At 33.9% G+C, this 23,718-nt stretch overlaps 2 protein-coding genes and 3 non-coding genes across 9 annotated transcripts; 4 read left to right on the top strand and 1 right to left on the bottom strand.

The window, feature by feature from the left end:
- The first annotated feature begins 1,109 nt into the window (after positions 1-1,109).
- LOC111459306 (origin of replication complex subunit 3) lies at positions 1,110-14,057 on the top strand. 5 transcript variants are annotated; one of them, XM_023102147.1, is made up of 18 exons: positions 1,110-1,235; positions 1,333-1,542; positions 1,672-1,846; positions 1,979-2,148; positions 2,249-2,379; positions 3,081-3,354; positions 3,492-3,569; positions 4,496-4,572; positions 4,653-4,743; positions 4,840-5,051; positions 6,370-6,439; positions 6,812-6,897; positions 8,696-8,782; positions 9,625-9,700; positions 11,469-11,596; positions 12,966-13,142; positions 13,438-13,621; positions 13,693-14,057. In XM_023102147.1, exons 1-17 carry the CDS (start codon positions 1,161-1,163, stop codon positions 13,541-13,543), a joined length of 2,223 nt encoding a protein of 740 aa, XP_022957915.1. In that variant the 5' UTR covers positions 1,110-1,160; the 3' UTR covers positions 13,544-13,621; positions 13,693-14,057. The 5 variants fall into 5 exon arrangements, with proteins under 5 accessions (XP_022957915.1, XP_022957918.1, XP_022957916.1 ...); XM_023102150.1 differs by having other exon boundaries at positions 4,505-4,572; positions 13,438-13,611; positions 13,693-13,738; XM_023102148.1 differs by having other exon boundaries at positions 8,699-8,782; positions 13,438-13,611; positions 13,693-13,738.
- A 2,614-nt stretch (positions 14,058-16,671) lies between these two features.
- On the top strand, positions 16,672-19,030 carry LOC111459307 (pectinesterase-like). The gene is made up of 2 exons (XM_023102152.1): positions 16,672-17,575; positions 18,239-19,030. Exons 1-2 carry the CDS (start codon positions 16,714-16,716, stop codon positions 18,928-18,930), a joined length of 1,554 nt encoding a protein of 517 aa, XP_022957920.1. The 5' UTR covers positions 16,672-16,713; the 3' UTR covers positions 18,931-19,030.
- Positions 19,031-19,844: 814 nt separating this feature from the next.
- Positions 19,845-19,962, top strand: LOC111459874. Its single transcript, XR_002713349.1, has one exon. It is a non-coding gene; the product is annotated as a small nucleolar RNA Z107/R87 (small nucleolar RNA).
- Positions 19,963-20,020: 58 nt separating this feature from the next.
- Positions 20,021-20,103, top strand: LOC111459872. Its single transcript, XR_002713347.1, has one exon. It is a non-coding gene; the product is annotated as a small nucleolar RNA SNORD34 (small nucleolar RNA).
- A 1,784-nt stretch (positions 20,104-21,887) lies between these two features.
- On the bottom strand, positions 21,888-21,981 carry LOC111459875. Its single transcript, XR_002713350.1, has one exon. It is a non-coding gene; the product is annotated as a small nucleolar RNA snoR31 (small nucleolar RNA).
- Between the last annotated feature and the right edge of the window lie 1,737 nt (positions 21,982-23,718).

Genomic DNA, 23,718 nt, shown 5'->3' with positions numbered 1-23,718 from the left:
GGGAGTAATTAGACTTGAGTTTAGTGTAATTTTCCTTAATTTTCTTGTATCGGGTGTTGATTTGAATAACTTTACGGTTCTTATAAACCGAAAAAAATTGAAACCAAGCATAGGGATCTTTAACGAACGGGATAAAAAATTATTAATTATTTTATTATTTCGACATAATAATAAGTAAAGGAATTTTTATGGCATCGAAGACCGGGAATATGAACCACTTAGGTCTACGTTGCCACGATATTGTTCCATGGAAGCGAGCGGGTAGAAGTAATCCCTTCTAAAATCCTGTGTTCTCTATTCTCCATTTACTTATCATATTTTTAATATCTAATCGAGTTTCGTTCAACTCGAATAACAATGGATACATTCAATGACATTTCAATCAAGCACGCAATTTGTTTTGCTAAAACAGTTTAGAGAATTATTTTTTATAGGGGAGTTGTACCCATTAATTGAGTTAATATTACATTAGTTGAATCTGCAAATACAACAGCATTATTTCATTTAATACAAGCAATTTTCAGATGATATATAACACTAAAAGATTATTATTTTTTAAATTTTAAGAATATAATCACTTTAATTTGGTAAAATGGTTTTTACTCGATCCAATCTTAGTTTATTGAAATTTACCACCGAACCAATTTATTTTATTTTATTTTTTTATTTTTTAAAGATCAAATGCAATTGAAATATAATTTACTGTGATATATTTGGCTGAGATTAAAGTTTTAAAAGGATGAAAGTAATTTTTAAATTACTGTTACACTCATTACACTAACGTGCAAATCTATGTGTTGGATGATGAAAGTCCACATTCACTAATTTAGAGAATGATCAGAGGTTATAGCGAGTCATAAACTTCATTAGTATATGACATTTTGGGAAAACCCAAAACAAAATCACGAGAGTTTATGCTCGAATTTGACAATAACACGTTAGGAGAGTCATGTTCATTGAGAGTATGAAGGTGGTGTACATTATAGAATAACATTATAATTAATTAAATAACGTAACCCGACAAAATAAAACTGGGCTATTCATACAAAATTCAATTAAAAGGAATCAAAATACAGAAGAATTAAGGAAAAGTAGCCTACGTAGTTTCCCGCCAAGACGGTCCGGCAAATAGCCCTCAAGCCATTGGGAGAGACGCAGAAATGGCGCCTGCGGCTGCACCTCTAGTTGAGTTCCCACTTCCATCAACAGTAGAGAACATCGAAACCAATTTCGAGGTTTGCTTGTTTTCTCTTGAAATTTTATGTCCTGTTACAGAAATTGTGTGAATCAGATTGAAGAAATTGGAACTGATTTTGCTTCATCTGTCGACAGCCGTTCTATGTTCTTCATAAGGCACCATCTCGGAAAAATTCGAGAAAAACAAATCCATGTGGAAAACTAAGGAAGAAGGCTAAACTCTCTCCATCTGGTCCCAATGGAATCGAGAATCCTGAGACGGAAGAACGTGATGATTCTACTCTTGAACATCTGCGAATGGAAGCTTTCGAGCTTGTATGGTCGAGAATTGAAACCACCATTAAGGTCAATCGTTTTGATTTCACTGTTTATCCACTTAGTTGATGCTAATGGTTGCCTACAAATGCTACTATTTGTCTTCTAACTGCTTGTTCTAGTAGTGTCTGAAGAAGTTGTTGGGCTATGCTCTTGCAGGATGTTTTGAGGGATACTAATGTTCAAGTGTTTGATGATATATGTCGCTGGGTTTATAAGGCCTTTGATGCTATTCGTTCATCTGGGACTCCTAGTTCATCTTCAGCTTCTCGGCCTTTTCCTATTTTAACTCCTGCTGATTGTAAAATATTGTTCACAGGGTTGGTTCTCACTAGTAAGTTTCCGATTCCAAAGTTTCAATTTGATGTACGAACTCTAACCATTTTGCAATTGAAGGGCATTTGAGAACTCTTTGTACATTTCCTTATGTTTTGCTGTTGAATAAGGAATCTTGATTAATTTGCAGAGAATATGGAAGTTGTGGATGATTTACTGACGTTTGAAGAGCTTGGCTCTCATTTAAAATCTAATAGATGCCATGTGGCAAGTCTCTCTTCTCAAGAATTATCTGCCAAGAGTAGCATAGACGGCTGCATCAAAAGTTTACTGAGACAGTTGTTGAAGGTTACTGTTGATGTAAGTACCGTGTGTTTTTTAGAGTGAATATTCCAAATAATGTCGGATTCTTTAATTAAACAACTTTATGAACTTGCTCTCATTTGTGGAATTTGAGCAGTCTGCTGACATGTTCGTCCTAGCATCATGGTACAGAGAACAAGGGTACTATGAAAACCCAGTAGTTGTGATTGTTGAAGACATAGAACGATGTTGTGGTTCAGTTTTATCTGATTTCATCATTATGTTGAGGTACTTCAAAGAGCCATACTTATATCCAATTTCCATTTCACTTCTTACTATGTTTGTGTTATACTTATGTACGACTCTTTATGCTTTATGGGACGATTTTATGTCACCTATTTTTCATTTATAAAAGGAATGTTCTCTCTTTTTAATATATGAAAGTTTGCATCTTAATTATGTATCTTAAAATCTAAAGTAATTTAAAGTGATTTACAATCTTCCAACAGGAAAAATGATAATGAAATTTCCATATTAAAGATTTATAAAGTAATCAAAAGGATAAAACACTAATGTCTTGGACTAGGAGATTCACTCATGTCACCTTAACCGTAGATATACTTTTTATGCAAAAGGGGTAGCAAAGACCACCATTTGCTCATCTATTGTCACTAGGCTTTGACTATTTGTGGTAACATGTTTAGCACTTCTGGATTTTTCTGGACGAGGACTTGAAAGCTAAAGGTCCCATCTAAAATGACTATTTTTAAGTTGAAAGGAAATGTCAACAAGTTGAGTGGAGGGAGATGGACCACCCAACCCTAAGAAACTAGGAATTACCAAAAGGTCTCCAGCTGCTGATGTGTTTGTTGTTTGATTTTATGCTTCATTCTGTTGTTATGACATAAAGTTATTGCCTTTTGAGTGTGCAATTTGTATATATTATTTTCAAGCTCTCATTTTGTACATTCATGGTTTTCGTACGTCAGCGAATGGATTGTCAAGATTCCGATTATTTTAATCATGGGAGTTGCTACAACAATTGATGCTCCTTCAAATGTGCTTCGTTCAAATGCACTACAGCAGTTGTGCCCTAGCAAGTTTGTATTAGGATCACCGACTGAGAGGATGGAAGCAGTTGTTGAGGCTGTTCTGCTGAGGCATTGTTGTATGTTCAGCATTGGTCACAAGGTCGCCATCTTTCTGAGGAAGTACTTCTTAAATCAGGATGGTACTTTAACATCCTTTATAAGAGCCATGAAGGTTGGTACTTCAATTTTACCGCGAAACTTAATGAACTGGCATTGAGTTGTTGTTTGTTATATGCGGCATTCTCTCCCATGTTGTTTTGTATTATGATTAGGCTTCTCCTAATGTCTAGTTTGACGAGGAATTTGCAGATTGCATGTGTCCAACACTTCTCCATGGAACCCTTGAGCTTTATGCTTGTGAGATCGATTGTCGAAGAAGAGAATAAGGTAGCCTTTAGTTATTACCCTTTTAACTTCTCGTTGTATAATAAATTTATACTTCTACAATAATTAGTTTGCGGTTCTTATTTGGAATTTACTAGTTTATGAAGTGTCTTAGTTACCTTTTATTTGAATTTATTTTATTTCCTGATGCATTGTTTTGATATTTTGGAAATAGATTTTTTTATGAAATGTGGAAGTTATAATTGTTGTTAAACTGTAACTGTCGTAGGTGTTTTAGTTAACTGCTACGTTGAACATTGTTCTGTTACCAAGTGGTCACACGTTCAAAGCGAAAGTTTCTTTTTTTTTTTTTTTGTTTTTGGTCGAGTAATCAAAACTGTGACTTGGAATGGCTAGAAACTAGTAATTGATTTTGTTAGTGAAAAGGAAGAAATAATTTTAAAATGTGACGGATCAGTTAAGTTGCCTTTTTGTAAACTATGACTTGGAGTTTGACTTTTCAGTAAATGAATTAAATGTTTGTCTTTTGTTCTAAAAAAACAATTATTTGTAACTTAGGCTTTCTGTAATTATAATGGTCTGTATTTCCATTAATCGTGTAAAAACATCCAATATAGAAAAGGAACAGGAGGTCACGGCCTACTTGAATAAAGAGAATAAAGGAAACTCTCTAAAATTGTCAAAGAAATCTAACGAAAGCCAGAAACGATTTCTCCTCTATTTAAGGTATTTATAAAAAAAGAAAAGATCACCATTAACCTCTGTCTCTTCTATTTTTTTCCTGATAGTAGTCTGACTCGAATTGTATGTATTTCAAATTAAATGCATAAACAACCTGAATACTTTGGAAATGCACTCCCTCCATAGACCTATTTTTTGCATGCTACTTAAAGTAGCATCAGTTAGTGCATTTATCAGTCATGTTTTTCTTTATCACGTACGTGCAATATGATTAATTTTTACCAAAGGGTTTTCAGGATGGGAACCGTGCTCTTTTCCTAGAAGTTCTATCCAAGCACGCTTCAGATTTCCTGTCTGATTCAAGGTATTCATGAAAAGCTCAGAAACTTCATGTAATTTTGTGAACGATTTATTTATAGTATATTGTTGACACAACATTTTTAGGTACCCATTGGTGGAAGGAACTGGTAATAATCTTGGTAATGTATTATCAGAATTAGAGAGATGGCAGAAGGGCTGGAGTGCTGTTGTCCAGGTGGCCATAACTTCATTAGTCTTTCTTTTCTTTCTTTTTTGTAATGGAACATTTTCCCTTTCATGGAATTCGACTCTCAATATCTATCCTTTGCAGTGTCTTTATCAAGTTGGGAAGTATGGCAAAGTTCAATTGCTTGACTTACTTTGTGAGGCACTCGATCCACAACTTTTCAAACCAATAACTTCTGAAAATTCAAGTAGATTGCAGCAAGGAAAGGGGATGTCGTTTTCAAGTAGTTGTGAGCTACAATATCAATTCTCATCTCGCAAGGATGGGTATATTTATCAAGCAATTCGAAAAGTGAGGTAGGTCATAAAGTTTACAGTAGCGTGATATATTGCAGTTGTTCATCCTAGGGATTACATAACTACAGACTTAAGCTTTAACATTGCCATGTACTTTTCCCCAAAAATTTTTTATTCCTCTTCTAAAAGATATAAACAGGACTTGCATTAATATTGGAAATGTGATTTGTGACAAAAAGCTAGAAGCCGCAATAAGTCTTCTGAAGAAAACATTTTGAAAGGCGAATGCACTAATGAATGAAATGGAAAATCTGGATTGTTTTTCATTGAGTTGTTATATGCACAGTTGATTCAGGTTTGTTTTTCAGAATCCTTCAGGGTTTCTTTTGCTAGTAACAGGAATTTTTGTTCAGAATCCTTCAGTGTTCCCCCCTTAATAGGGATAGGGGGAGAGTATTTTTGCAGGCTTGCTTTTTTGCAAGGTTGAGTATTTGGCTTGAGAGAAATTGTAGGATTTTTTTGAGGGATTGAGTGTTCATGGGATGTTAAAGTATATTAGGTTTAACACCTCGTGAGTGTTTTCCTCCAAGGTTTTTGAAAAATTATCTGTTCAGCGTTATTCTTTTGGAATGGAGGCCCTTTTCATTGGTTTGGACTCTTTTTTTGTATGTTCTTTTATATTCCTTCATTTTTCTTAATGAAAGAATTTCTTATGGAAAAAAAAAAAAAAATGGAAAATGAGGTTAAGCAAAATATTATTTCTTGCTACTAACATGGTTACTATTTCCACACTTAGTTTAAATCTTTAAAATTCTTTTGATTGCAATCGGTCCATAAACATGCGAAATAATGCAATTCTAAAGTTTTTTCTTTTCTATTTTTTTAAAAAAGGAAACAAATATTTTTATTGAATTTATGAAATATTATAAAAGATATCCTTTAGAGGATACCAATCGAAGGGAAAGAAAATACAAAACGACAATCATAAGGAGATGACAGAAAGCTCCCCAGATTGGCATTTAAAGAAGATAAACTGTAATTGCACTCCAATCATGAAACTTGTATCATTGTTGGGAAAACACACTTCTGAAACAACCCTCTTTTATCTTTTTCCACCAAAAGTATCCTCCTGTGAGATATTATTTTTGTTCTTTTAGACTACCCAAGGTACTCCAAAATATGCAGTTTGCTATTGAACATTCCTGATGTCCATAGTAAGAGTTTTCATAAATCATACGTTAGTCAATACATCTAAATGAGATTTTATTTGTCATATACATTATGAGACATGCTCTATTGTTGATTTGTTAAAGATAATTTTCCATTCCAGTAGCTAGATATTTGTTCTCTGTTATGAATCTAAACTTTGAGCTATTAGGGATCTTCCTGCTGAGCTTCTTCATCAGTTGCTAGTGAGTTGGGAAAAGATTACTGGCTGTGTTCCTGAGGTATGGTTATTCTAAGAAGACTGTTAGAAGCTATGACATCCACTTGGAATATTATCCATTTGTATACATTACAACTAGGGTGTATTTTCACTTTCATTATGGTAATGAACATAGTGTTTTTGGCCTGATACATTACAACTATGGTGTATACATTATGGCAATGAACATTGAGGGAGGGGGCACCACGCCCCTTTGTCCTTAGACTGTTTCTCTTTTGATTAATATATATTTGTTTCTTATAAAAGAAAAAAAGAGTTTGATTTTTTATTTTGTTCGGTGTCTATTGTTTGCTGGTCTTCTCATTTTGTTTTATTAGGAATTATCTTTATCCCATTATGCATTAGTCATGTTTCACATATTTGCTTGTCTTAGATCCATGAAAAAGTGAAAGACTTGCTGCTGGCTTTCAAGCTTGGAGATGGGAAGAGTTCAGAAAAAGCCATTGCAGATGTATCCAAGTATTATTCTACTCTATATGTTCAATATTGTTTAAATATGAGATATTCTACTTCAGGTGTTAAAAGTGCTAATGTATAAAATTTACCATAATCCATCAACTTAACCTTCATGGGGCCTTTCGATACAATCAAATAGAAAGCCCCAAGGGCGCCATATTCTAGGAGAGATTTTTGAATTTCTATAAAATCAATTAAGAAATCATTAATTACAAAAAAAGATATCTTTGGTCACAACAGAAAAACTTTTTTCTGATGAATTGGATAATTCTTGGAATTATCTGAATGAACAAAAAAAAAATAAATTATTAGTGAGTTAGCATCAGAGCAAGAGGTTATGTATTTGAACCCCTGTAAAGTTGTTTCTTCACCAATTAGTATTGGTTTCACTTGTTTGGCCTTTTACAAATGTGACACTTGAGTAAAAGAGGGGTACATGAATAAACCGAGACCATATCTAAATGAAAGCAATCCTGAGGTTAAGATGACTAGAAAAGACTTAAAGGAAATGGAAGTTACTACCTATACGAACAAGGTACACCTTCCTTTTTGTTATCTCAGTCATAGGAACTCTAAGGCTAAGTGCGCTTTACGTGGAGCCATTCATGTTGGGTGACCTCCTAGGAATTTTCTTGGGATGCATACGAGTGAGGACAAAACATATTGGAAGAACTCATGTTTGTCTGTGGGGATAGTCTTCGCTCTTAAGAAGCAAGGAGTAGATAACGTGACCATGTTGTAATGGATGCAAGAGAATGTCGGGGCTATCAAGTGCCAAATCCGGATTCCGAATCCTAGACATGGGTTGTTACAAATGGTTGTAAAGGAATTTTTGCCTTATTCTATGTCTCTAGATCTTTCAACTCAGCATTGTTAGATAAAAAAAGAAGGTTGTAGTGTTTAGGTTAGAAAGGCAAAAGAGGTAGTCTTCAAAATTTTGATTGATTTATAAGTAGTTTCGTGGTTGTTTGCTCTTTATAAATGAAAGGATTTTAATGAAACATTGGAAAAACATCTTTAGGGGCCGTTGGTCATCAATCCTTTTATAGCCGATAAGGCATTGCTCTAGTGTTTTTATTCCAGCATCCATTGTGATCACATATAGAAATAGAGGAGATTTTGTCCTTTGTTTTTATGATCTTTCTTCTTTAGAGTCTCCTTTCACAATAAAAAAGATTTTTATTTAAGTGGACGATGGAGCTTCTGTTAAAAAGAAAACCCATAGAAGACAGGTTTAGATTAAATGACTTTAGCCTCTGCCCTCCAGTGGGCTGCATCTAAGTTGTCTAGCCTACATTGCTCTCGTAAGTCCATTTAGTATTAAGAGATTTTCTTTAAATGGGATTTGTGTTAAAACGATTCCTTTAGGACAAATGATCATTCACCATGCTCAAACTTCTATTTCTTTGATATTCCTTATTGTTCTTGCCAGTTTATTGAAGTGATTTTTTCAAGAGTTTTCCTGCGTAGTTTGGAGGAAAGAGGTGAAAAACACTCCATTTATCCAATTCATGGTTTTTTTTCTTTAATTATTATTTTGGAATTCATGTTGCCGTTCCTCATTTGCTCCATTGAACTAATTTGAGGTATGTGTGCTGTTAGCATTTAACTAGCTTTGAGGTGACTAGTTTCCTCTTCTTGTGCTTTTTAGACCTCTCTCTGTACATACATTTTTTTTCATGAAAATCTTTGAATTTTTTAAGGAAAAAATATATTTAGTTAGATATGAAACCTGCTCAGTTTATATCATCTTCATCATTTGAAAACTAAATATATCAGGATTTTACTATTTCATTTGCAGAAGACATGCATCCCAGAAGGACTTATTTATTAAGTATCCAAAGCCTATGATTGAGAAAGCTGAGTCATTTCTTAGTTCATTAGTGAGGTAATAAAACTTGTTTGCATTTCAGCTGTTATTGTGGTTCATGATATCTCGATGTAGATTAGAAAGGATTATTATCATTATTTTGTTATCATTTGAGAAATGAAGGTATGGGCTTTACCTAACTACAAAACATTTTATCAAATAAAATAGTAGAGGGCAAGAGGAGGTGTTATTTCATCCTCCTTTTCAACAAGAAGACTTTCTCCAAGCATCAAAAAGGACCTCATTAAGAAGTCTTATGTCAATCAAGAGATAGTACCCCATCTAACCCAATGAGACCCTCGCCCTTTCGAACATCTCCCCACAAATTTCCACCCAAGCATACGTACAGGAGAAGAACCTAAAATAGTTCAATACTAATGTGACATTCATTGGAGAGGCCATATTTCCTGCTATTTAGTCAAATGAATGAAAATAGTTCAATACACTTGCAAAATACTTTTGCTTAGGTCTCATGTGTAGCTAGAGGGGTTTATTTCTCAATTTTTTTTTTTTTTTTTTAACTGGGTCTATTTTTTCTATTTATCAGACATGGGAGCAATATAATAACTTTTAGGCCATAAAAATTTCATTGGGAATTGCGGTAAACTGTTAGATTCTTTATTTATTTATTATTATTATTGCATTATTGCTTATATTTATTGATGAATATTGAAACAAAGGGGCACACAACTGGCGTCTTTTTCTGTAGAGCAATCCAAGTAGATAAATAGAGTTTACTAATTGAGAAAAAAGCATAGATTAAAGAAACTTTGAAAAGCACCTAGTCTTGTGATATTTTGATATTCTATTTGATATATGAAGCAATGTGACTTATTGCTCTTTGTTTTTAAATAAACCAGTGAACATATGAGGCCCATTGAATCCGTTCCTTTTCATGAACTTATCTGCTTCAAAGATGTCAGAAAACTTCAGCTGGTAAGCATGCCAACGACACTTCAATATGAATTTAAGCTTTTTAATCATTACTTGAAAGTATAAATGGTACTCCTTTACTGATAGTCGTTGCTAGCTATTGAGATGATTTTAAGGAAATCCATTGGAGTATGCATTGTGCATTGTTGTAGCTTACTTAATCACATTAGTTTAGAAATTGTTCTTGTTTACTTTTATTATAATGCATCCTGTCAATAATGTGGCAAAGGTTCTCAAGGATATTTGTCAATTATTATGCCCTAGTTAATAAAACCAAATATTATAATAGCCTTTTTTATTTCAGAACATGTTTAACGAGGAAGAACAATTATGGAGCATTTTGGTTTCCAATTGAATATTACTCATCATGACACTGATAATATGTTACAAGTGGGAGGAAGTAGTTTGAACTTGTCTTAAGTCAGTTAATGCTTTCAGCCAGCCATAAGTCAGAGTACGAGATTTAACTGTTTAAGGTTCTTTATTTCATCGCTGCATCCTTATTTAACAGTGCTATATTTGTTTTTCCTGTCCATATCTTTTCTCTCAAACTGTAGTAGTTTCCTAGTGGTGGTTTTTAGTGGATTGGATCTATTCTAGAATTGTTACCCATTACACTGGTTGACTGAACTTAAGTTGAACATAAAATAGTTAAATCTGAAAATCATCATTCTGTCCTTGATTTGGGGGTTTGGTCCATTAAAAATGAGCTTTTGGACGCTTTTGTTCTTGGAGTTGAATTGGTAGAAGGAAATTAGCCGAGGGATATTCGCTCATCATAATTCGGTTCTTATGTCAGTTGTATTTATCTTGCTTCGAGTTTAGAGACCAAATGTGGAACTTGGGCTCCTTAAAGATTTTGAGCTTCGTAAGATCTTAGTACAAATATTGCCAATTTGTGCAACTTTCTGCAACTTTCTGCAGTCCAGTCGAAGTTTAAGTGAGTAGCTTTTCGGAATAGGGGGGGAGGAAGCCCATTCTATCATTTTGGGTTTGATTTAAGAATCTATATGCTGGCTGATATATTTATGTAAGAGACAACTTATCTGGATTAAATTATAAAAGAGCCAAGGGAGTTACAGGAAAACTCTCTTGTTGAATGTAAATGTCCATAGAATTTTGAATACCAAACCAGATGAAAAACTAAGTTTCTGTACATGGAATTTTATATTCAATACCAAGACCAATAGTTCCTTTAATTCCAAATTTTTGGTGAACTTATTGGTACCCCCTTTAATTCGAAAGAAAATGGCGTATGCTTTGCGGAAGACCAACAGTCCCGAAAAGTCAATTTTATTATCTGGATATTATTCTCAGAAGGACTAAATTCATTGAATAGACTACAAAAATGGGGTCCTTATTGGTTTTTCAACCCAAATATGCGACTTTTATGTTCATGAAGGTCGGCTCTGCGATGTTGAAGTGAACCTAGGTGGGTTGCACCAGCTATTGGCATTTCTTCTCTCCTTTATCTTTGGATTAGTCAATTGGGCAACCAGTCGATTATTGTTGCAATTTCTTGATTTCTCTGCAATCTCATCTTTGTTCATAGAAAAATGTAGGAGATCAAACATGTAGGTCTAGAACAAGTAGCAAAATTTACCCTGGGGGATTAGCGAAGTTAGTATGTGCACGCTTGCACCAACCATGCATACTTATTCCCAACAGAATTGACTGTTGTCAAGCACACCTCACCCTGTTCATGCTCTTTGACTTTATCTGCAAGTTATCTTGGTTCCATCCATTTATTTATTTATTTATTTATTCCTAGGCCTTGATTGGAGATCCAAGAAGAAGGATTCAAGTGGATCTTCTGGAGTTCCAGAAAATCATAAAATGTACTTGTTGCAATGAGAACAGAAATAGTCTTTTACCATGTGCGCACGATTCAACCATTATGTGAGTAAAACTGACATTTGCATCACAATTTTCCATATATTTAAACTATCAACCTCTATAATTTGATAATGTAGTATTCCTTTAAATCATAATTTGGTCTTTGACTTGTACACTTTTTTCATTCTTCTTATATTTTCTGTTCTACCGGGAAAGAATTTTCATTCAACTATTTAGTGGATTCCGCATAGTACAACAGCCCTAGATTAAAGGGGATGATCTGTACAAGAATGGAACAAAAACCAACGGTAGAAAATATACAAAGTGAGTGAGGTAAGAAACCTAATAAACGTGGAAAGAAGAATCTAAAAGAATATGTGTGTGTGTGTGTATATTTATAAGAAACAAAGAAGTATATTATGCAAAAAGCCCCAAAACTACAACCTTGAGGCGAGGGGGAAGAGGAAAGCCTCCAAAAAAAAAAATCTCCTTTCACAACAATAGTGAGCCATCCTAATAAAATAATCTCCCATCAAAGTGAAGGGAAAAGGGGAGAGGGGGTCTCCTTGTCTTAAGCCTCTTTTAGCCATAATCTTTCTGTGGGGTGTGCCATTAATGAAGATGGAAAAGTATACCGTGGAGAGACATCCCTTCATTTAAATCCTCCATGTAGAGCCGAAGCCCTTTCTATCATGGATAAATTCCAAGTACTCTCAATCAGCTTTATCACAGACCTTCTCATACTCATGGTCCAGAAGTCTAAATGCACACTCGTACAAGAACGATTAAGCACTTGCCCATCATTGATTTCTCCCCAACCTCTCAGTGCTTACGTTTTTTCCCTTCCAGCTTTTCATCCAGCACAACAAATTACTTCGCCTGCCCACTCTTAGAAAATTTAAGGAATTAATAGAACTTTACCGAGGTGTCACATTCCCCTAGATTATAGTAATCTAATGGAATGTGGGTTTACAACTTGACTATTGGGTGAGTTAGTGAGCTTATAACTAGGTTTGTAGTATTTTTATCTCTCTTTGAGAGCGTAAAACCAGATTAGTAGCTTCCACTTTCCCCATGAATATAATTGAGAATTCATGCTTTGCTCCAATTCCAAATTGATTTGGTAGATATCAAACTCTAAATACATCATGCGAATAATAAACGGTGTTGAGGCATCTTACCAAGGGTCATCGCAAGTACCCTCTCTCAAGAGAGCAAGTAGCCTGTGAGTCTGTATATGTAACTCAAGGGACCATCCTTCCCTGTTCTATGGCATTTCTTTCATGTAACCTTTGTAACCTATATGGAGTTAATTCATTAACATATATTTGTGTGGAAGATAAAAGGCTAACATTTCTGGTGTATGTTAGAATTTTTCTGTGTCGCATTCTTCAGTTTTTAGACCAAAGATTTTTATGCAACTTTCATGTAGGTATAACCTAGCACAAGAGCATGGTGATCTCATCAATCTCCATGATTGGTTCCAATCGTTCAAGACAGTTGTTAGTCATCCTGGTACTAAAGGGAATCACAGGACGAAGCAAGGCTCTACACCAAAGAAAAAAAAAGATAAACCTATCCTTGAAAACAAAAGTGATGCATCAATTCAGTATCCTTTTACACTATTGTATGCAGAAGTTGTAGTCTATGCTAATTAGATCTGCAAAATTGGTTTATGAATGGAGTTTTCCATCTCCATATTTTGGGTGTTCTCTTCTAGCATATTGAAAAGTAAGAAAAAGGAAAACTCACAAGATTGTGACACTATTCCGTGTTTCTTGTTTTGTCCAAGAAGCATCTGTAGAAATAGTTCTGATTATATATCCTATGAAGCGTCGATGCGGTAAATATTTTGTTGATCCATTTTAAGATATCCTTGAAACCCTTTAACCCCTTTTCAACAGAGCCAGGTTTTGTACTGCTGTTACTGAACTGCAGATTACAGGGTTGCTTCGGATGCCAAGCAAAAGACGGCCTGATTATGTGCAGAGAGTGGCTTTTGGATTATAAGAACTGCAATTAATTCAAGCTCAATGATGCACACAAAATGAATGAGAATCCTCAGCTATATAACTAAGGCGATTAATGGTAATGCATATCTTTTTAAAAATTTATTGATATTTTCATAACTTTTAAAGTGTTCAAACTGACTGAAACAGGTTACTAAAAGGCTATAATACGAAAACGTATCGTCGAGAATGTAGAGAAAAAAAAAAATGAAGTGTTGGTCGAATCCAACACGAAGATGGAAGGTATGGTTTGCAGCTCTCTTAAAATTCTTTCATCTTAGACGTCTGGAGAAGATGATCAAGCTAACTTTGCGGGTGAAGCTATGTTAGGCCCTTGAGTACAAGAGGGAATAGAGCAGTCAATTGTTATATAGAATGGTTGAAACATTTTCATTTTTGGATACTAAATAAAGTAATTTTGGTTCTTGAACCATGAACTAATTTTCGATGTGCTGTAAGTTTATAATAGTTCAATTGAATTATTAGTCTTTAATGAAAAAAGTAGGGAGTTTCCATTAATAACATTTGGAGAGGTTGATGTAATATTGATGTGTTGGACTAAAATCTTTCCAATATCCTAATATTTCAATAGATAATAGCATTAGGACTAAAATTTCGAACAAAAAGAGATAGTACTCTACATCTTAGGTCTTCTTGTTCCTTCATCTGGCTTATGTTCTTCGTGTAGCATTTAGACTGAATGACTCTATGAAATTACGTCGATACTTCCACATATTACGGGTAACGTAGGAGACATCTCTATTTTTCCCCTCGGGAATCCTTAGAATTACCATTGTTTAGCTTTCAATTTGTCTTTAACCATCAAATGAAATATGAATAACCCGTTCTCCTCTCTTTGAAACAAGGGACGCTTCTGGTTCTGTCGATGCTTGAAACAATTTATTCTTCTCCATATTACTATATCTCTAGAGTCATTAATTTTATATGAGGAACTACTGAACTCAATTACTTACTATCATTACTCTTGAGGTCTATCGTGTGGAGATTGGATTTCTAGCTTTTGTCGTAAATCTAATTAGTTACTTCCAATTATGTAAATATGTATAAATTTAAAATCGAATTCTAATTTGAAAATTATAATTGAGTCATTTAAAGCTTGGGTGAAAAAATAGAGTTTTTTTATATTATCGTAAGAAATGTTCAAATTCGATGATTTTAATAACCAACATGTAAAAAGAGTTCCGCTCTCCGCAAATTGTTATTTCTTTTTGGTCCGAGCATCGGTGGTTTTTTTTTTTCTTTTTTGTTAGTGTTTTAAGCCAGTTTTGAAAATTTTATTTTGTAAAATAACATTGACTTTCATTTTCATTAATGTGAATAAAAAAAGAAAAATTGCAATTAAAAAATTTGTGGATAATAATGAATATAATTTTCATTAATATAATGTAGAATTTAGTTGTTTTTGAATACGACTTCATTGCGTACGCGTTTCTAATATCTTCATTGCTATAAATATTAATAAATTAAGTTTTGGTAAAGTGGAATTTTCAAACCCCAAATTAACAAATAATTATAATATAATTATTCCAACTAAATATTCATAATCATATTCTTCTTTATCCTTCTCCCTCCATTAAGTTGACTAATAATCATTTAAACTCATTATCTTAAACCTACTTAATAAAAAAACATATTTTTTAAAAATATAACAAATTAAATTATTAAGGATTTTTTTTGTAAAACGTAATTATAATTGGCTGAACATTATTATAATTAGTAATTTAATCACTATGAATTATTAAATACTTAATTTAAAATTTAATTAATTCAACCCATAAATAAAATATAAAAAGAAAAAAAAAAGTCAAAATTAAAGGCATATATTTTATATTACCCTCACATGCACTGAATGATTTAATTATATATTTATAGGAATTAAAATTAATGAATGATTCACCAACCATGATTAAAACCAGCAGTTGTCAACTTTAGTTTATAAAATTTCCCCCTTTCATTTATTTTTTATTTTTATTTATTTATTTTGTCATTATCTTGTAATTATAAAGCAGATTTTGTAGAAAATAATTATTTAGAATATAGTTTTTTTTAAAATATATCGGTTAATCTATATTTATTTTATAATAAGATTTGAAATATTGTCACGTCTTAAAATAAATTAAAATAATATTGAGCGTTATATCGAGAATTTGAACTTCTAATCTCGAGAGAAAGTCATAAATAATTTAAAAAATATTAACTATATATATATATATATATATATATGAAAAATGTTAATTAAATTTAATTAAGACGTGTTAACATGATGGAATAGTTAAATGTGAAGCAATTAATTGAGATGCTTCTTCTCCATCGTTTCCCTTCCCCAACCACTACTTAGGTTTATTAATTGAGATTAGGAACATAATAATCCATAATTAATCATTAAAACCTAATTATTACTATGTTTTTCTAACCCAATTGATTTTAAATATTTTTTACAAGTTGCTGTTTTATTTCTATTTATTACAAAAAAAAAATTATATAGAAATTTTAGTGACAGTAACAAATTAGTTAGAGAGGGGAACGAAATATCTAAGAGCCTCTGGAAACCTCTCCTTAGTAGACATGTTTTAAAACTGTGAGGCTGACAAAGTAGACAATATCGGTTAGTGGTAGGCATGGGTTGTTATAGATGATATCAAATTCAGACACTGGGCAGTGTGCCAACAAGGGGTGGATTGCGAGATCTCACATTGGTTGGAGAGGGAAACGAAATATTTCTTACAACGGTGTGGAAACCTCTCTCTATCAGACATGTTTTAAAATTGTGAAGCTAACGTCGATACGTTATAGACTAAAGTAGACAATATCAATTAGCAGTGAACTTAGGATATTACAAAAGATATCAAAGCTAAGATATGAGACAGTGAGATAGCAAGAACGTTGAGCCCTCAAGGGGTAGATTGTGTGCCTCTCTCCCTAATAAAACAATTAGAAACACAATAATTTACGAGCTACAAAAGTCTAAATCATTCATATACGACGGATTTAGAACACAACATTCCCATAGATTACTACCATTTTCAAAAAAAAAAAAAAAAAAACAAAAAACACATAAAAACCAGCCCAATTCAAGCTGTCTCCTCTTATTTTCCCCTATAAAAACACCCCCAAAACCCATCACTCAAGAACACAACCAACGACCAAAAAATGGCTCAAAACCGCCATGTGTCCATCCTTGTAATTTCAATGTCCATTTTATTAGCAATTTCCCCATCCTTCTCAGCCCCCAACGCCAAGGATTTATGGTGCAGCCAAACCCCATACCCCGACGTCTGCAAGAGCTTCTTCAACGCCAAATTCAACCCCAAAAACCTCGCCGAGTTCAAAAAAACCGCCTTCAAAATCGCCATGGAAAGGGCTCTCACCGCCGAGTCGCTCACCAAGCGCCACGCCCAGAAATGCCGCACCCCAAAGGAAAAAGGCGCGTGGGCCGACTGCTTGGAGCTCTACCAAGACACCATCCTCCAGCTCAACCGAACCTTCTCCGACAACTATTGCTCCGATTTCGACATCCAAACATGGCTCAGCTCCGCGTTGACTAATCTCGAGACATGTCGTGCCGGATTCGTTGACCTTAATATTAAGGATTACGACGTCGTTTTTCCTTTTCTTGGGAGGAGTAATAATGTGACTAAGTTGATTAGGAATAGTTTGGCTATGAATAACTGCTCTGAGACGGAGACGGGTTATCATGGTGGGTTTCCTACGTGGGTTAAGGCTGGTGAACGGCGGCTGCTGCAGGCGGCGGTTCCTAAGGCGGACTTGGTTGTGGCGCTTGATGGGTCTGGGAATTATAAGACGGTGCAGGCGGCGGTGGATGCGGCGGCCAAGAGGAAAGGGAGTGGGAGATTTGTGATACATGTTAAGAAAGGGGTTTATAAAGAGAATGTTGTGATTGGGAATAAGGTCAAGAATTTGATGCTCGTCGGAGATGGGTTGAAGTATACCATTATTACTGGGAGTAGGAGTGTCCGCGGCGGCTCCACCACGTTCAACTCCGCCACCGTTGGTACGTTTCTTCTCTCTCTCCTTTTTCTCTCACTAACCCAACGGAAAATACGAGGCGGCCTTCTACGTAAGCCTAAAGTAAAGCCATGAAAATTTATGTTCAATGTGGATAATATTATACAATTGTAGAGAGTCGTGATGTCTAACAAATAAATTGGTGTAAATTTTGTGACTTTGTTCACCTAAACTGTGAGTTTATGCTTAAAGTAGACAATATCGTACAATTATAGAGAGTCGTGCTTTCTAACCCATAAATTATTGTAAATTTTGAAACTCTGTCCACTGTGAACTTATGTTCAAAGTGGACAATATCATACAATTGTATAGAGTCGCGATTTCTAACCAATAAATTATTGTAAATTTTGAAACTTTGTTCACTGTGAGCTTATGTTCAAAGTGGACAATATGATACAATGGTAGAGAGTCGTGATTTCTAACAAATAAATTATTGTAAATTTTGAGACTTTGTTCACTTACGAGCTTAGGCTCAAAGTAGCCAATATCATACCAATCTGGAGAGTCATGATTTCTAACGAATAAATTGTTATAAATTTTTGTGACTTTGTATAGCTGTGAGCTCATGCTTAAAGTGGACAATTTCATACCACTACGAAAGAGTGATTTCTAACAAATAAATTGTTGCAAATTTTGTGACTTTGTTCAGCTGTTACTGGGGAAGGATTCATTGCTCGTGGCATCACCTTCCGCAACACAGCCGGACCTCAAAACCACCAAGCAGTAGCTCTTCGATCGGGCTCGGATCTCTCCGTCTTCTACCGCTGCGGCTTCGAGGGATATCAAGACACTCTCTACGTCCACTCCCAAAGACAATTCTACAAAGAATGCTACATTTACGGCACAGTAGACTTCATCTTCGGCAACGCAGCCGTGGTACTCCAAAACTGCATGATCTACGCGAGAAAACCAATGTCAGGTCAGCAATGCGTGGTAACAGCGCAAGGCCGATCGGACCCAAATCAGAACACCGGAATCTCAATCCACAACTCGAGAGTGATGGCCACGGCCGACCTCCAACCGGTGCTAAGCTCGGTGAGAACCTATCTGGGGAGGCCATGGAAGGAGTACTCCCGGACGGTTTACATGCAGTGCTTCATGGATAGCTTGGTGAACCCTGCAGGGTGGCTGGAATGGAGCGGGGACTTTGCCCTGAATACGCTCTATTATGGAGAGTTCAAGAACTTTGGCCCTGGTTCGTCCACTGCTAAGCGAGTGAAGTGGAAGGGTTACAGAGTGATTACAAGCGCCGCCGAAGCTTCCAAGTTTACCGTCGGGAGCTTCATCGCCGGGAAGTCATGGCTGCCGGCAACCGGCGTTCCGTTCACTGCTGGGCTTTGAAACTAATTATGGGCGACTTGGAAGATCTTTGTTCTTGTGCTGTTCTTGGTGGTTGAATTTTACTGTATTCATCAATAATAATATACCGTTCTTTTGGGAATTTTCTGTTAAAATTAATGTTTATTTCACGATTATTTTGGATTGATTAATCATTTTTTAGTGAAGTTTTGATTTTAAATTTAGTTTTTATATTAAAATTAATTTCTTGAGAATTTTATATTGTTGTTTATTTATTGTTTTAGTCGATGAAATTGGAATTTAGAAGGAAATATATGATAAAAGTGAAATTTGATATATTTTTTTTATTAAATTAATAAAAATATAAAATACTTGTAAGCTTTCGAAAATTTTTATAATACTTTTAAATTTTTTTAAATATTTTTAATGAAACTATTAATATTTTATTTTAAATATATTCTTAAATTTTAAAAATAATATTAATGCCTTTAACTTTTTATAAAAAATATATAAAAAGTCTTTTTTAAAATAAACTCTTTTAAAACCAGATATTAACTAAAATTATTTTTTAAATAAAATATAACATCTTTCATTGTAACGATATTTTTTAATTTTTTTAAAAATTAATGATATTATTGAAATTAAAAAAAAAAGAATTTATTAATATGTCTATATATATATATATATATTATTATTATTGTTAATATACCTATATTTTTTTTTTCGAATAGTCCATAAAATTCTCGCTACCGTTGTAACACGAGCGAGGAGCGGGCTATTTTGGTATTTTCATACAAAACTGGGAAGTGGAAGCCCTAATCTGCACTATATAAATCCTCAATCACACGACGCCCTCATTGCCCAAGTGACTTCGACTTCGATCCAATCTTTTCTTCCCTCTCAACCCTATGTCTGTAATTTCATTTTTGCTTTCGTTGAAATTAGGCAGTGAAGGAGATCGCAGTGACGACTCAGTAAAATTCAAGCTCAACAGACCGGATTGCAGAGTCCTTTCCTCTTTTTAAAAGAGTGAGAGGTCTTTGCGTGTCGAATACCCCGCTGAACTGAGCGATCTCTTCACTCGCCAATTTTCACGATTCGGTTTGTTGTCTTTTCGTTTTTTTTTCCTGAATCAGGCCGGTGATGACTGATATTTTGATTTGCCTACATTGTCTGATAATCTTAATGATTGTGAACAATTTGCCTGAGGCCTGATTTGGATTCCGATGATTTCGTTTTCACTTCTATTTGCTCTGTTTTTAATACACTATGACTGCGATTTAACTGTGTCTTGAGTTTTGGTACACTGTTGAAATTTCATTCCGATTTTCTTAGAGATGCTAGTATCGAATGAGATATTAGTTATCCTTATTTTGTTTAAACTTCGTTTGCATCTGCAATTCATATAAATTTAAGGATGAAGCTTCAACTACTTACAAGAAAGTAATGCTTCATCATGTTAAATACTGGTCTAAATACTATTTCATTTTTTTAATCTCCATCATTGTTTCTTGTCGAAGCTTTTTAATTTCAACATTCTTTTAATAGTCAATTTTCCATATTCTTTTATTTTAATGAGTTAATGCTCAATCCATTTTTTTCATTTAGACATTAGGTTTCAGTAACGAAAACGTATTGAAAACTGGATTTTGATCTGTAACATATAGGTCTGTTGTTTCATTACTACGTATTGGTATATAAATTTTAATTTGTTTCTTTAACTACGATAATTTAATTATCTTGATTGCCATGTGCAAGACCATCGAAGAGGACGGTCTACAATCCTATTCTCAGAACTTCATTTTTTTAAGGATTTTATGCGTCCATGCAGAGTTCCTTGAAGTGACCATTTTAGTCGGATGTATTAATATTTTCAAGTCCTATTTGTCATTATGAAGCTATTTGTGTCTTTTTACCATGAATTCCTCTGTTGCTAGTTCAAGCAAAGATCGACTCATTGAAGAATTTTACTCCATATATTCAAGAACTTGAAAAATTGTAATTACGTTTTAACAATTGTGGTGTCGGAGAATGAAGTTTATCATCACAACAATCTTGATAATTTAAAGAATAAAATTTGGAACTGATTGTTGAAGATCTAAAAGATATTTCTAGTCACCTTGTGTATTTAATTTGGTTCTGTGGCCACCTACAAATCAATTTATACCAATTATTGACGGTTGATATGACGTTCAATATTTCCCCCCTTTTTTAAATCCTCATTTCATTAAAGAATTATTGTCGCTGAAATTGATGAACTGCTGGGTCAGAGAAAATATGAAATAGAGAAGCAAACAAAGACTAATTGGAAGAAACGTTTGAAGCAATTAAGAACATATTGACTACACGAAAAAAATTGGAAACAGTGCAACTTATAATGTTTGGACTGAGTAAAGGAGGGAAAACTAGATTCGAATGTTGGATGTTGTAGGTTATCTGATTCATTGCATCGTCTTTGCAATGCCTACCTGAGATTGTAGAAGGTGATGTTTGTTGCTTTAGGAAAGCCTGGGATACAAATTATCAATAGAAGATTTAGATTTTTATTCAATTTTTGGTTTGTTTTGTTCTTGTCTAGACAGATATTATAGTATCATACTATAGGATTCTGGGTAAAGCATTGGCTTAAATGTTTAACAGTGTTGCTATCAGTAGCTCTTTTCTATGTTCATCGTGACACAAAATTTGATTGTTTAGTTGAACGAGAGATGTCTATGGGCAAGGAACATAATTTTTTTCCCCTGGATTTGTACCAACAGTGAAATCACAACCAAGAGAAGCCGTTACAATCATTCCTCAATCTTTAGGCCAAACATTAGTCTGTTTGGTTATGCTCAGGTTTCTTTGCCTAAATATAGTAAACAAAGCATTGGAATTCAATTAAGCCACGAAACTAAAATGCAAATAACTGTGGACTGCACAGATCAAGAACTAAGCATGTACCAAAATCATTTTAAGCATAAAAACTTAGAGAAAGATGGATAGAAAGATCAAGGAATGTAGATTTAGAAGCTAAGAGTAGCATCAGCAGATAATGAATACATTATCTCAGATCAAGTGTTGGATTATTAGTAATTGCTTCATCATCATCCACTGCTTCCTCCAAACAATCAAATCAAATCAAACTTTCAAGTAAATCACCGGTCAGGGAGTGCAAGTTTCGTCTACGGGGACGAAAAATTAGCTATTCGCAGGCGGTAACGCAAAGATAGAAAACAGAATCGGGGACAATTGATATGATCAATCATACAATATACTTCAATGAAGATGTGAAGAATTATCAAAAGATGTTTCAATTCATCTTCTATTGAAGAAGAATGAAGTTTGATTGTTGTAAATTTTGGGTGGTAAATTTTGGGTGGGTTACCATTTTGAGTAATTTGGAGTTATTTTAAGATTTTTTTAGGTTACATTTACATCTAATTATAGCTCTAAAGTATGAATGTTACAATTCTTGGAATGACGTTAATAGTTTCATTTTGAAGCTATATAAAGCCATGTATGTTGTATTCTTGGTTCATATCAACCACGTTTCAAAAAGGATGGAAAATCAGAAGAAACGCAATAGAACACATCGCATTAAACAAGAATGTTTGAGAAAATTAGAGGAAGAACAAACAACCAAAGTCAGAAGCTCTACGATGGCTCCGCTTTGGCCGGTTGATTTATTTACAGGGAGCAGGGGATTTTACCCTAATTTTGTTGTGGTCACGTGGTAACTTCGTGACCGACTGTACGGCCATCGCGCATAATATTAATATAATTGCACAAGTCATCTCTAAATTTAATTATAGGATTTATTTAATTTAATTATAGGATTTATTATAAGTATACCAATAAAATTATAAGTACCTGGAGATCAGGGTTGGAGAGGAAAATTAAGCGCATTTTATTGTTAGATTTAAAACTAAGGCCGACCAAGGGAGAAAGATTTGGAATAGACATGTGGAAATTAGTAAGATTTGGATTGATCAAGAATATCGATCGAGAATATCTCAAGGCAAGAAAATTGTTTGAGATTCGAATCACTCCACAACCAAGATTGATCATCGAGCTTGAATGATTCTGTAAAAATGTTTTTTTTTTTTTTTACTATATTTTCTAAGTCTACTTATAAATACAACATACTATAAATGCAACATACTATAAATGCAACATACTTATAAATTAACCTTCCTATCTCATGGTCATAATTAATATTACTTTTAGCCATTACTTAATTGTTGGCTTTAATAGTTTCATTTCCAAGAGGTAACATTTATACTTAGTAATCATAATTAACTCTTAACTGTAACATAAAATAAATAAAAAATCTTAAAATACATTAATCAAATACAATAACTCTAGATTATTCGATCTATCCATAAATTGTAATCTACCCAAAATTTATAATACGAAACTTCATTCTCAGTGGCATGAATTGAAATATTTTTTGATAATTTCAATAATATTTTTTCACACCTCCATTTCATTGAAGCATATTATATGATTGATATTTTTTTGTTCACATCAGAAGGACTTAGATAATACAAATGATAACTGAGCCAGACATCGAGCGATGTGCCAATGAAGACGCTAGTCCCTAAAAAGTTGGATTGTGAGCATTTTTTATACGAGTATGAAAAACTCAGCCCCATACATGGGGCAGTATGTCGGTATGTCAACGAGGACGGTGGTCGCCAATGAGTTGGATTGTGAGCATTCTTACATAAACCTCTCCATAATAATGCGTTTTAAACTTGTGATGGAGATATGGTAATTGATGTATTTGTTATATTCAGATGATTGTGAGAATTAAAAAAAAAAAAAAAAAAAAAAAAAAAAAAAAAA

The sequence above is a fragment of the Cucurbita moschata genome, unplaced genomic scaffold (genome assembly GCF_002738365.1).
Source record: "Cucurbita moschata cultivar Rifu unplaced genomic scaffold, Cmos_1.0 Cmo_Scf00022, whole genome shotgun sequence".
NCBI classification, from domain to species: Eukaryota; Viridiplantae; Streptophyta; class Magnoliopsida; order Cucurbitales; family Cucurbitaceae; genus Cucurbita; species Cucurbita moschata.
Note: the sequence above shows the minus strand (reverse complement) of the source record. Positions and strands in the feature narration are given on the sequence as shown.

Coding starts and splice junctions, on each gene's coding strand:
- LOC111459306 (XM_023102147.1), top strand. CDS start 1,161: ATGGCGCCTGCGGCTGCACCTCTAGTTGAGTTCCCACTTCCATCAACA. Junction 3,355..3,491: donor CCTTTATAAGAGCCATGAAG/GTTGGTACTTCA, acceptor AGGAATTTGCAG/ATTGCATGTGTCCAACACTT. Junction 4,744..4,839: donor GCTGGAGTGCTGTTGTCCAG/GTGGCCATAACT, acceptor TATCCTTTGCAG/TGTCTTTATCAAGTTGGGAA.
- LOC111459307 (XM_023102152.1), top strand. CDS start 16,714: ATGGCTCAAAACCGCCATGTGTCCATCCTTGTAATTTCAATGTCCATT. Junction 17,576..18,238: donor GTTCAACTCCGCCACCGTTG/GTACGTTTCTTC, acceptor GACTTTGTTCAG/CTGTTACTGGGGAAGGATTC.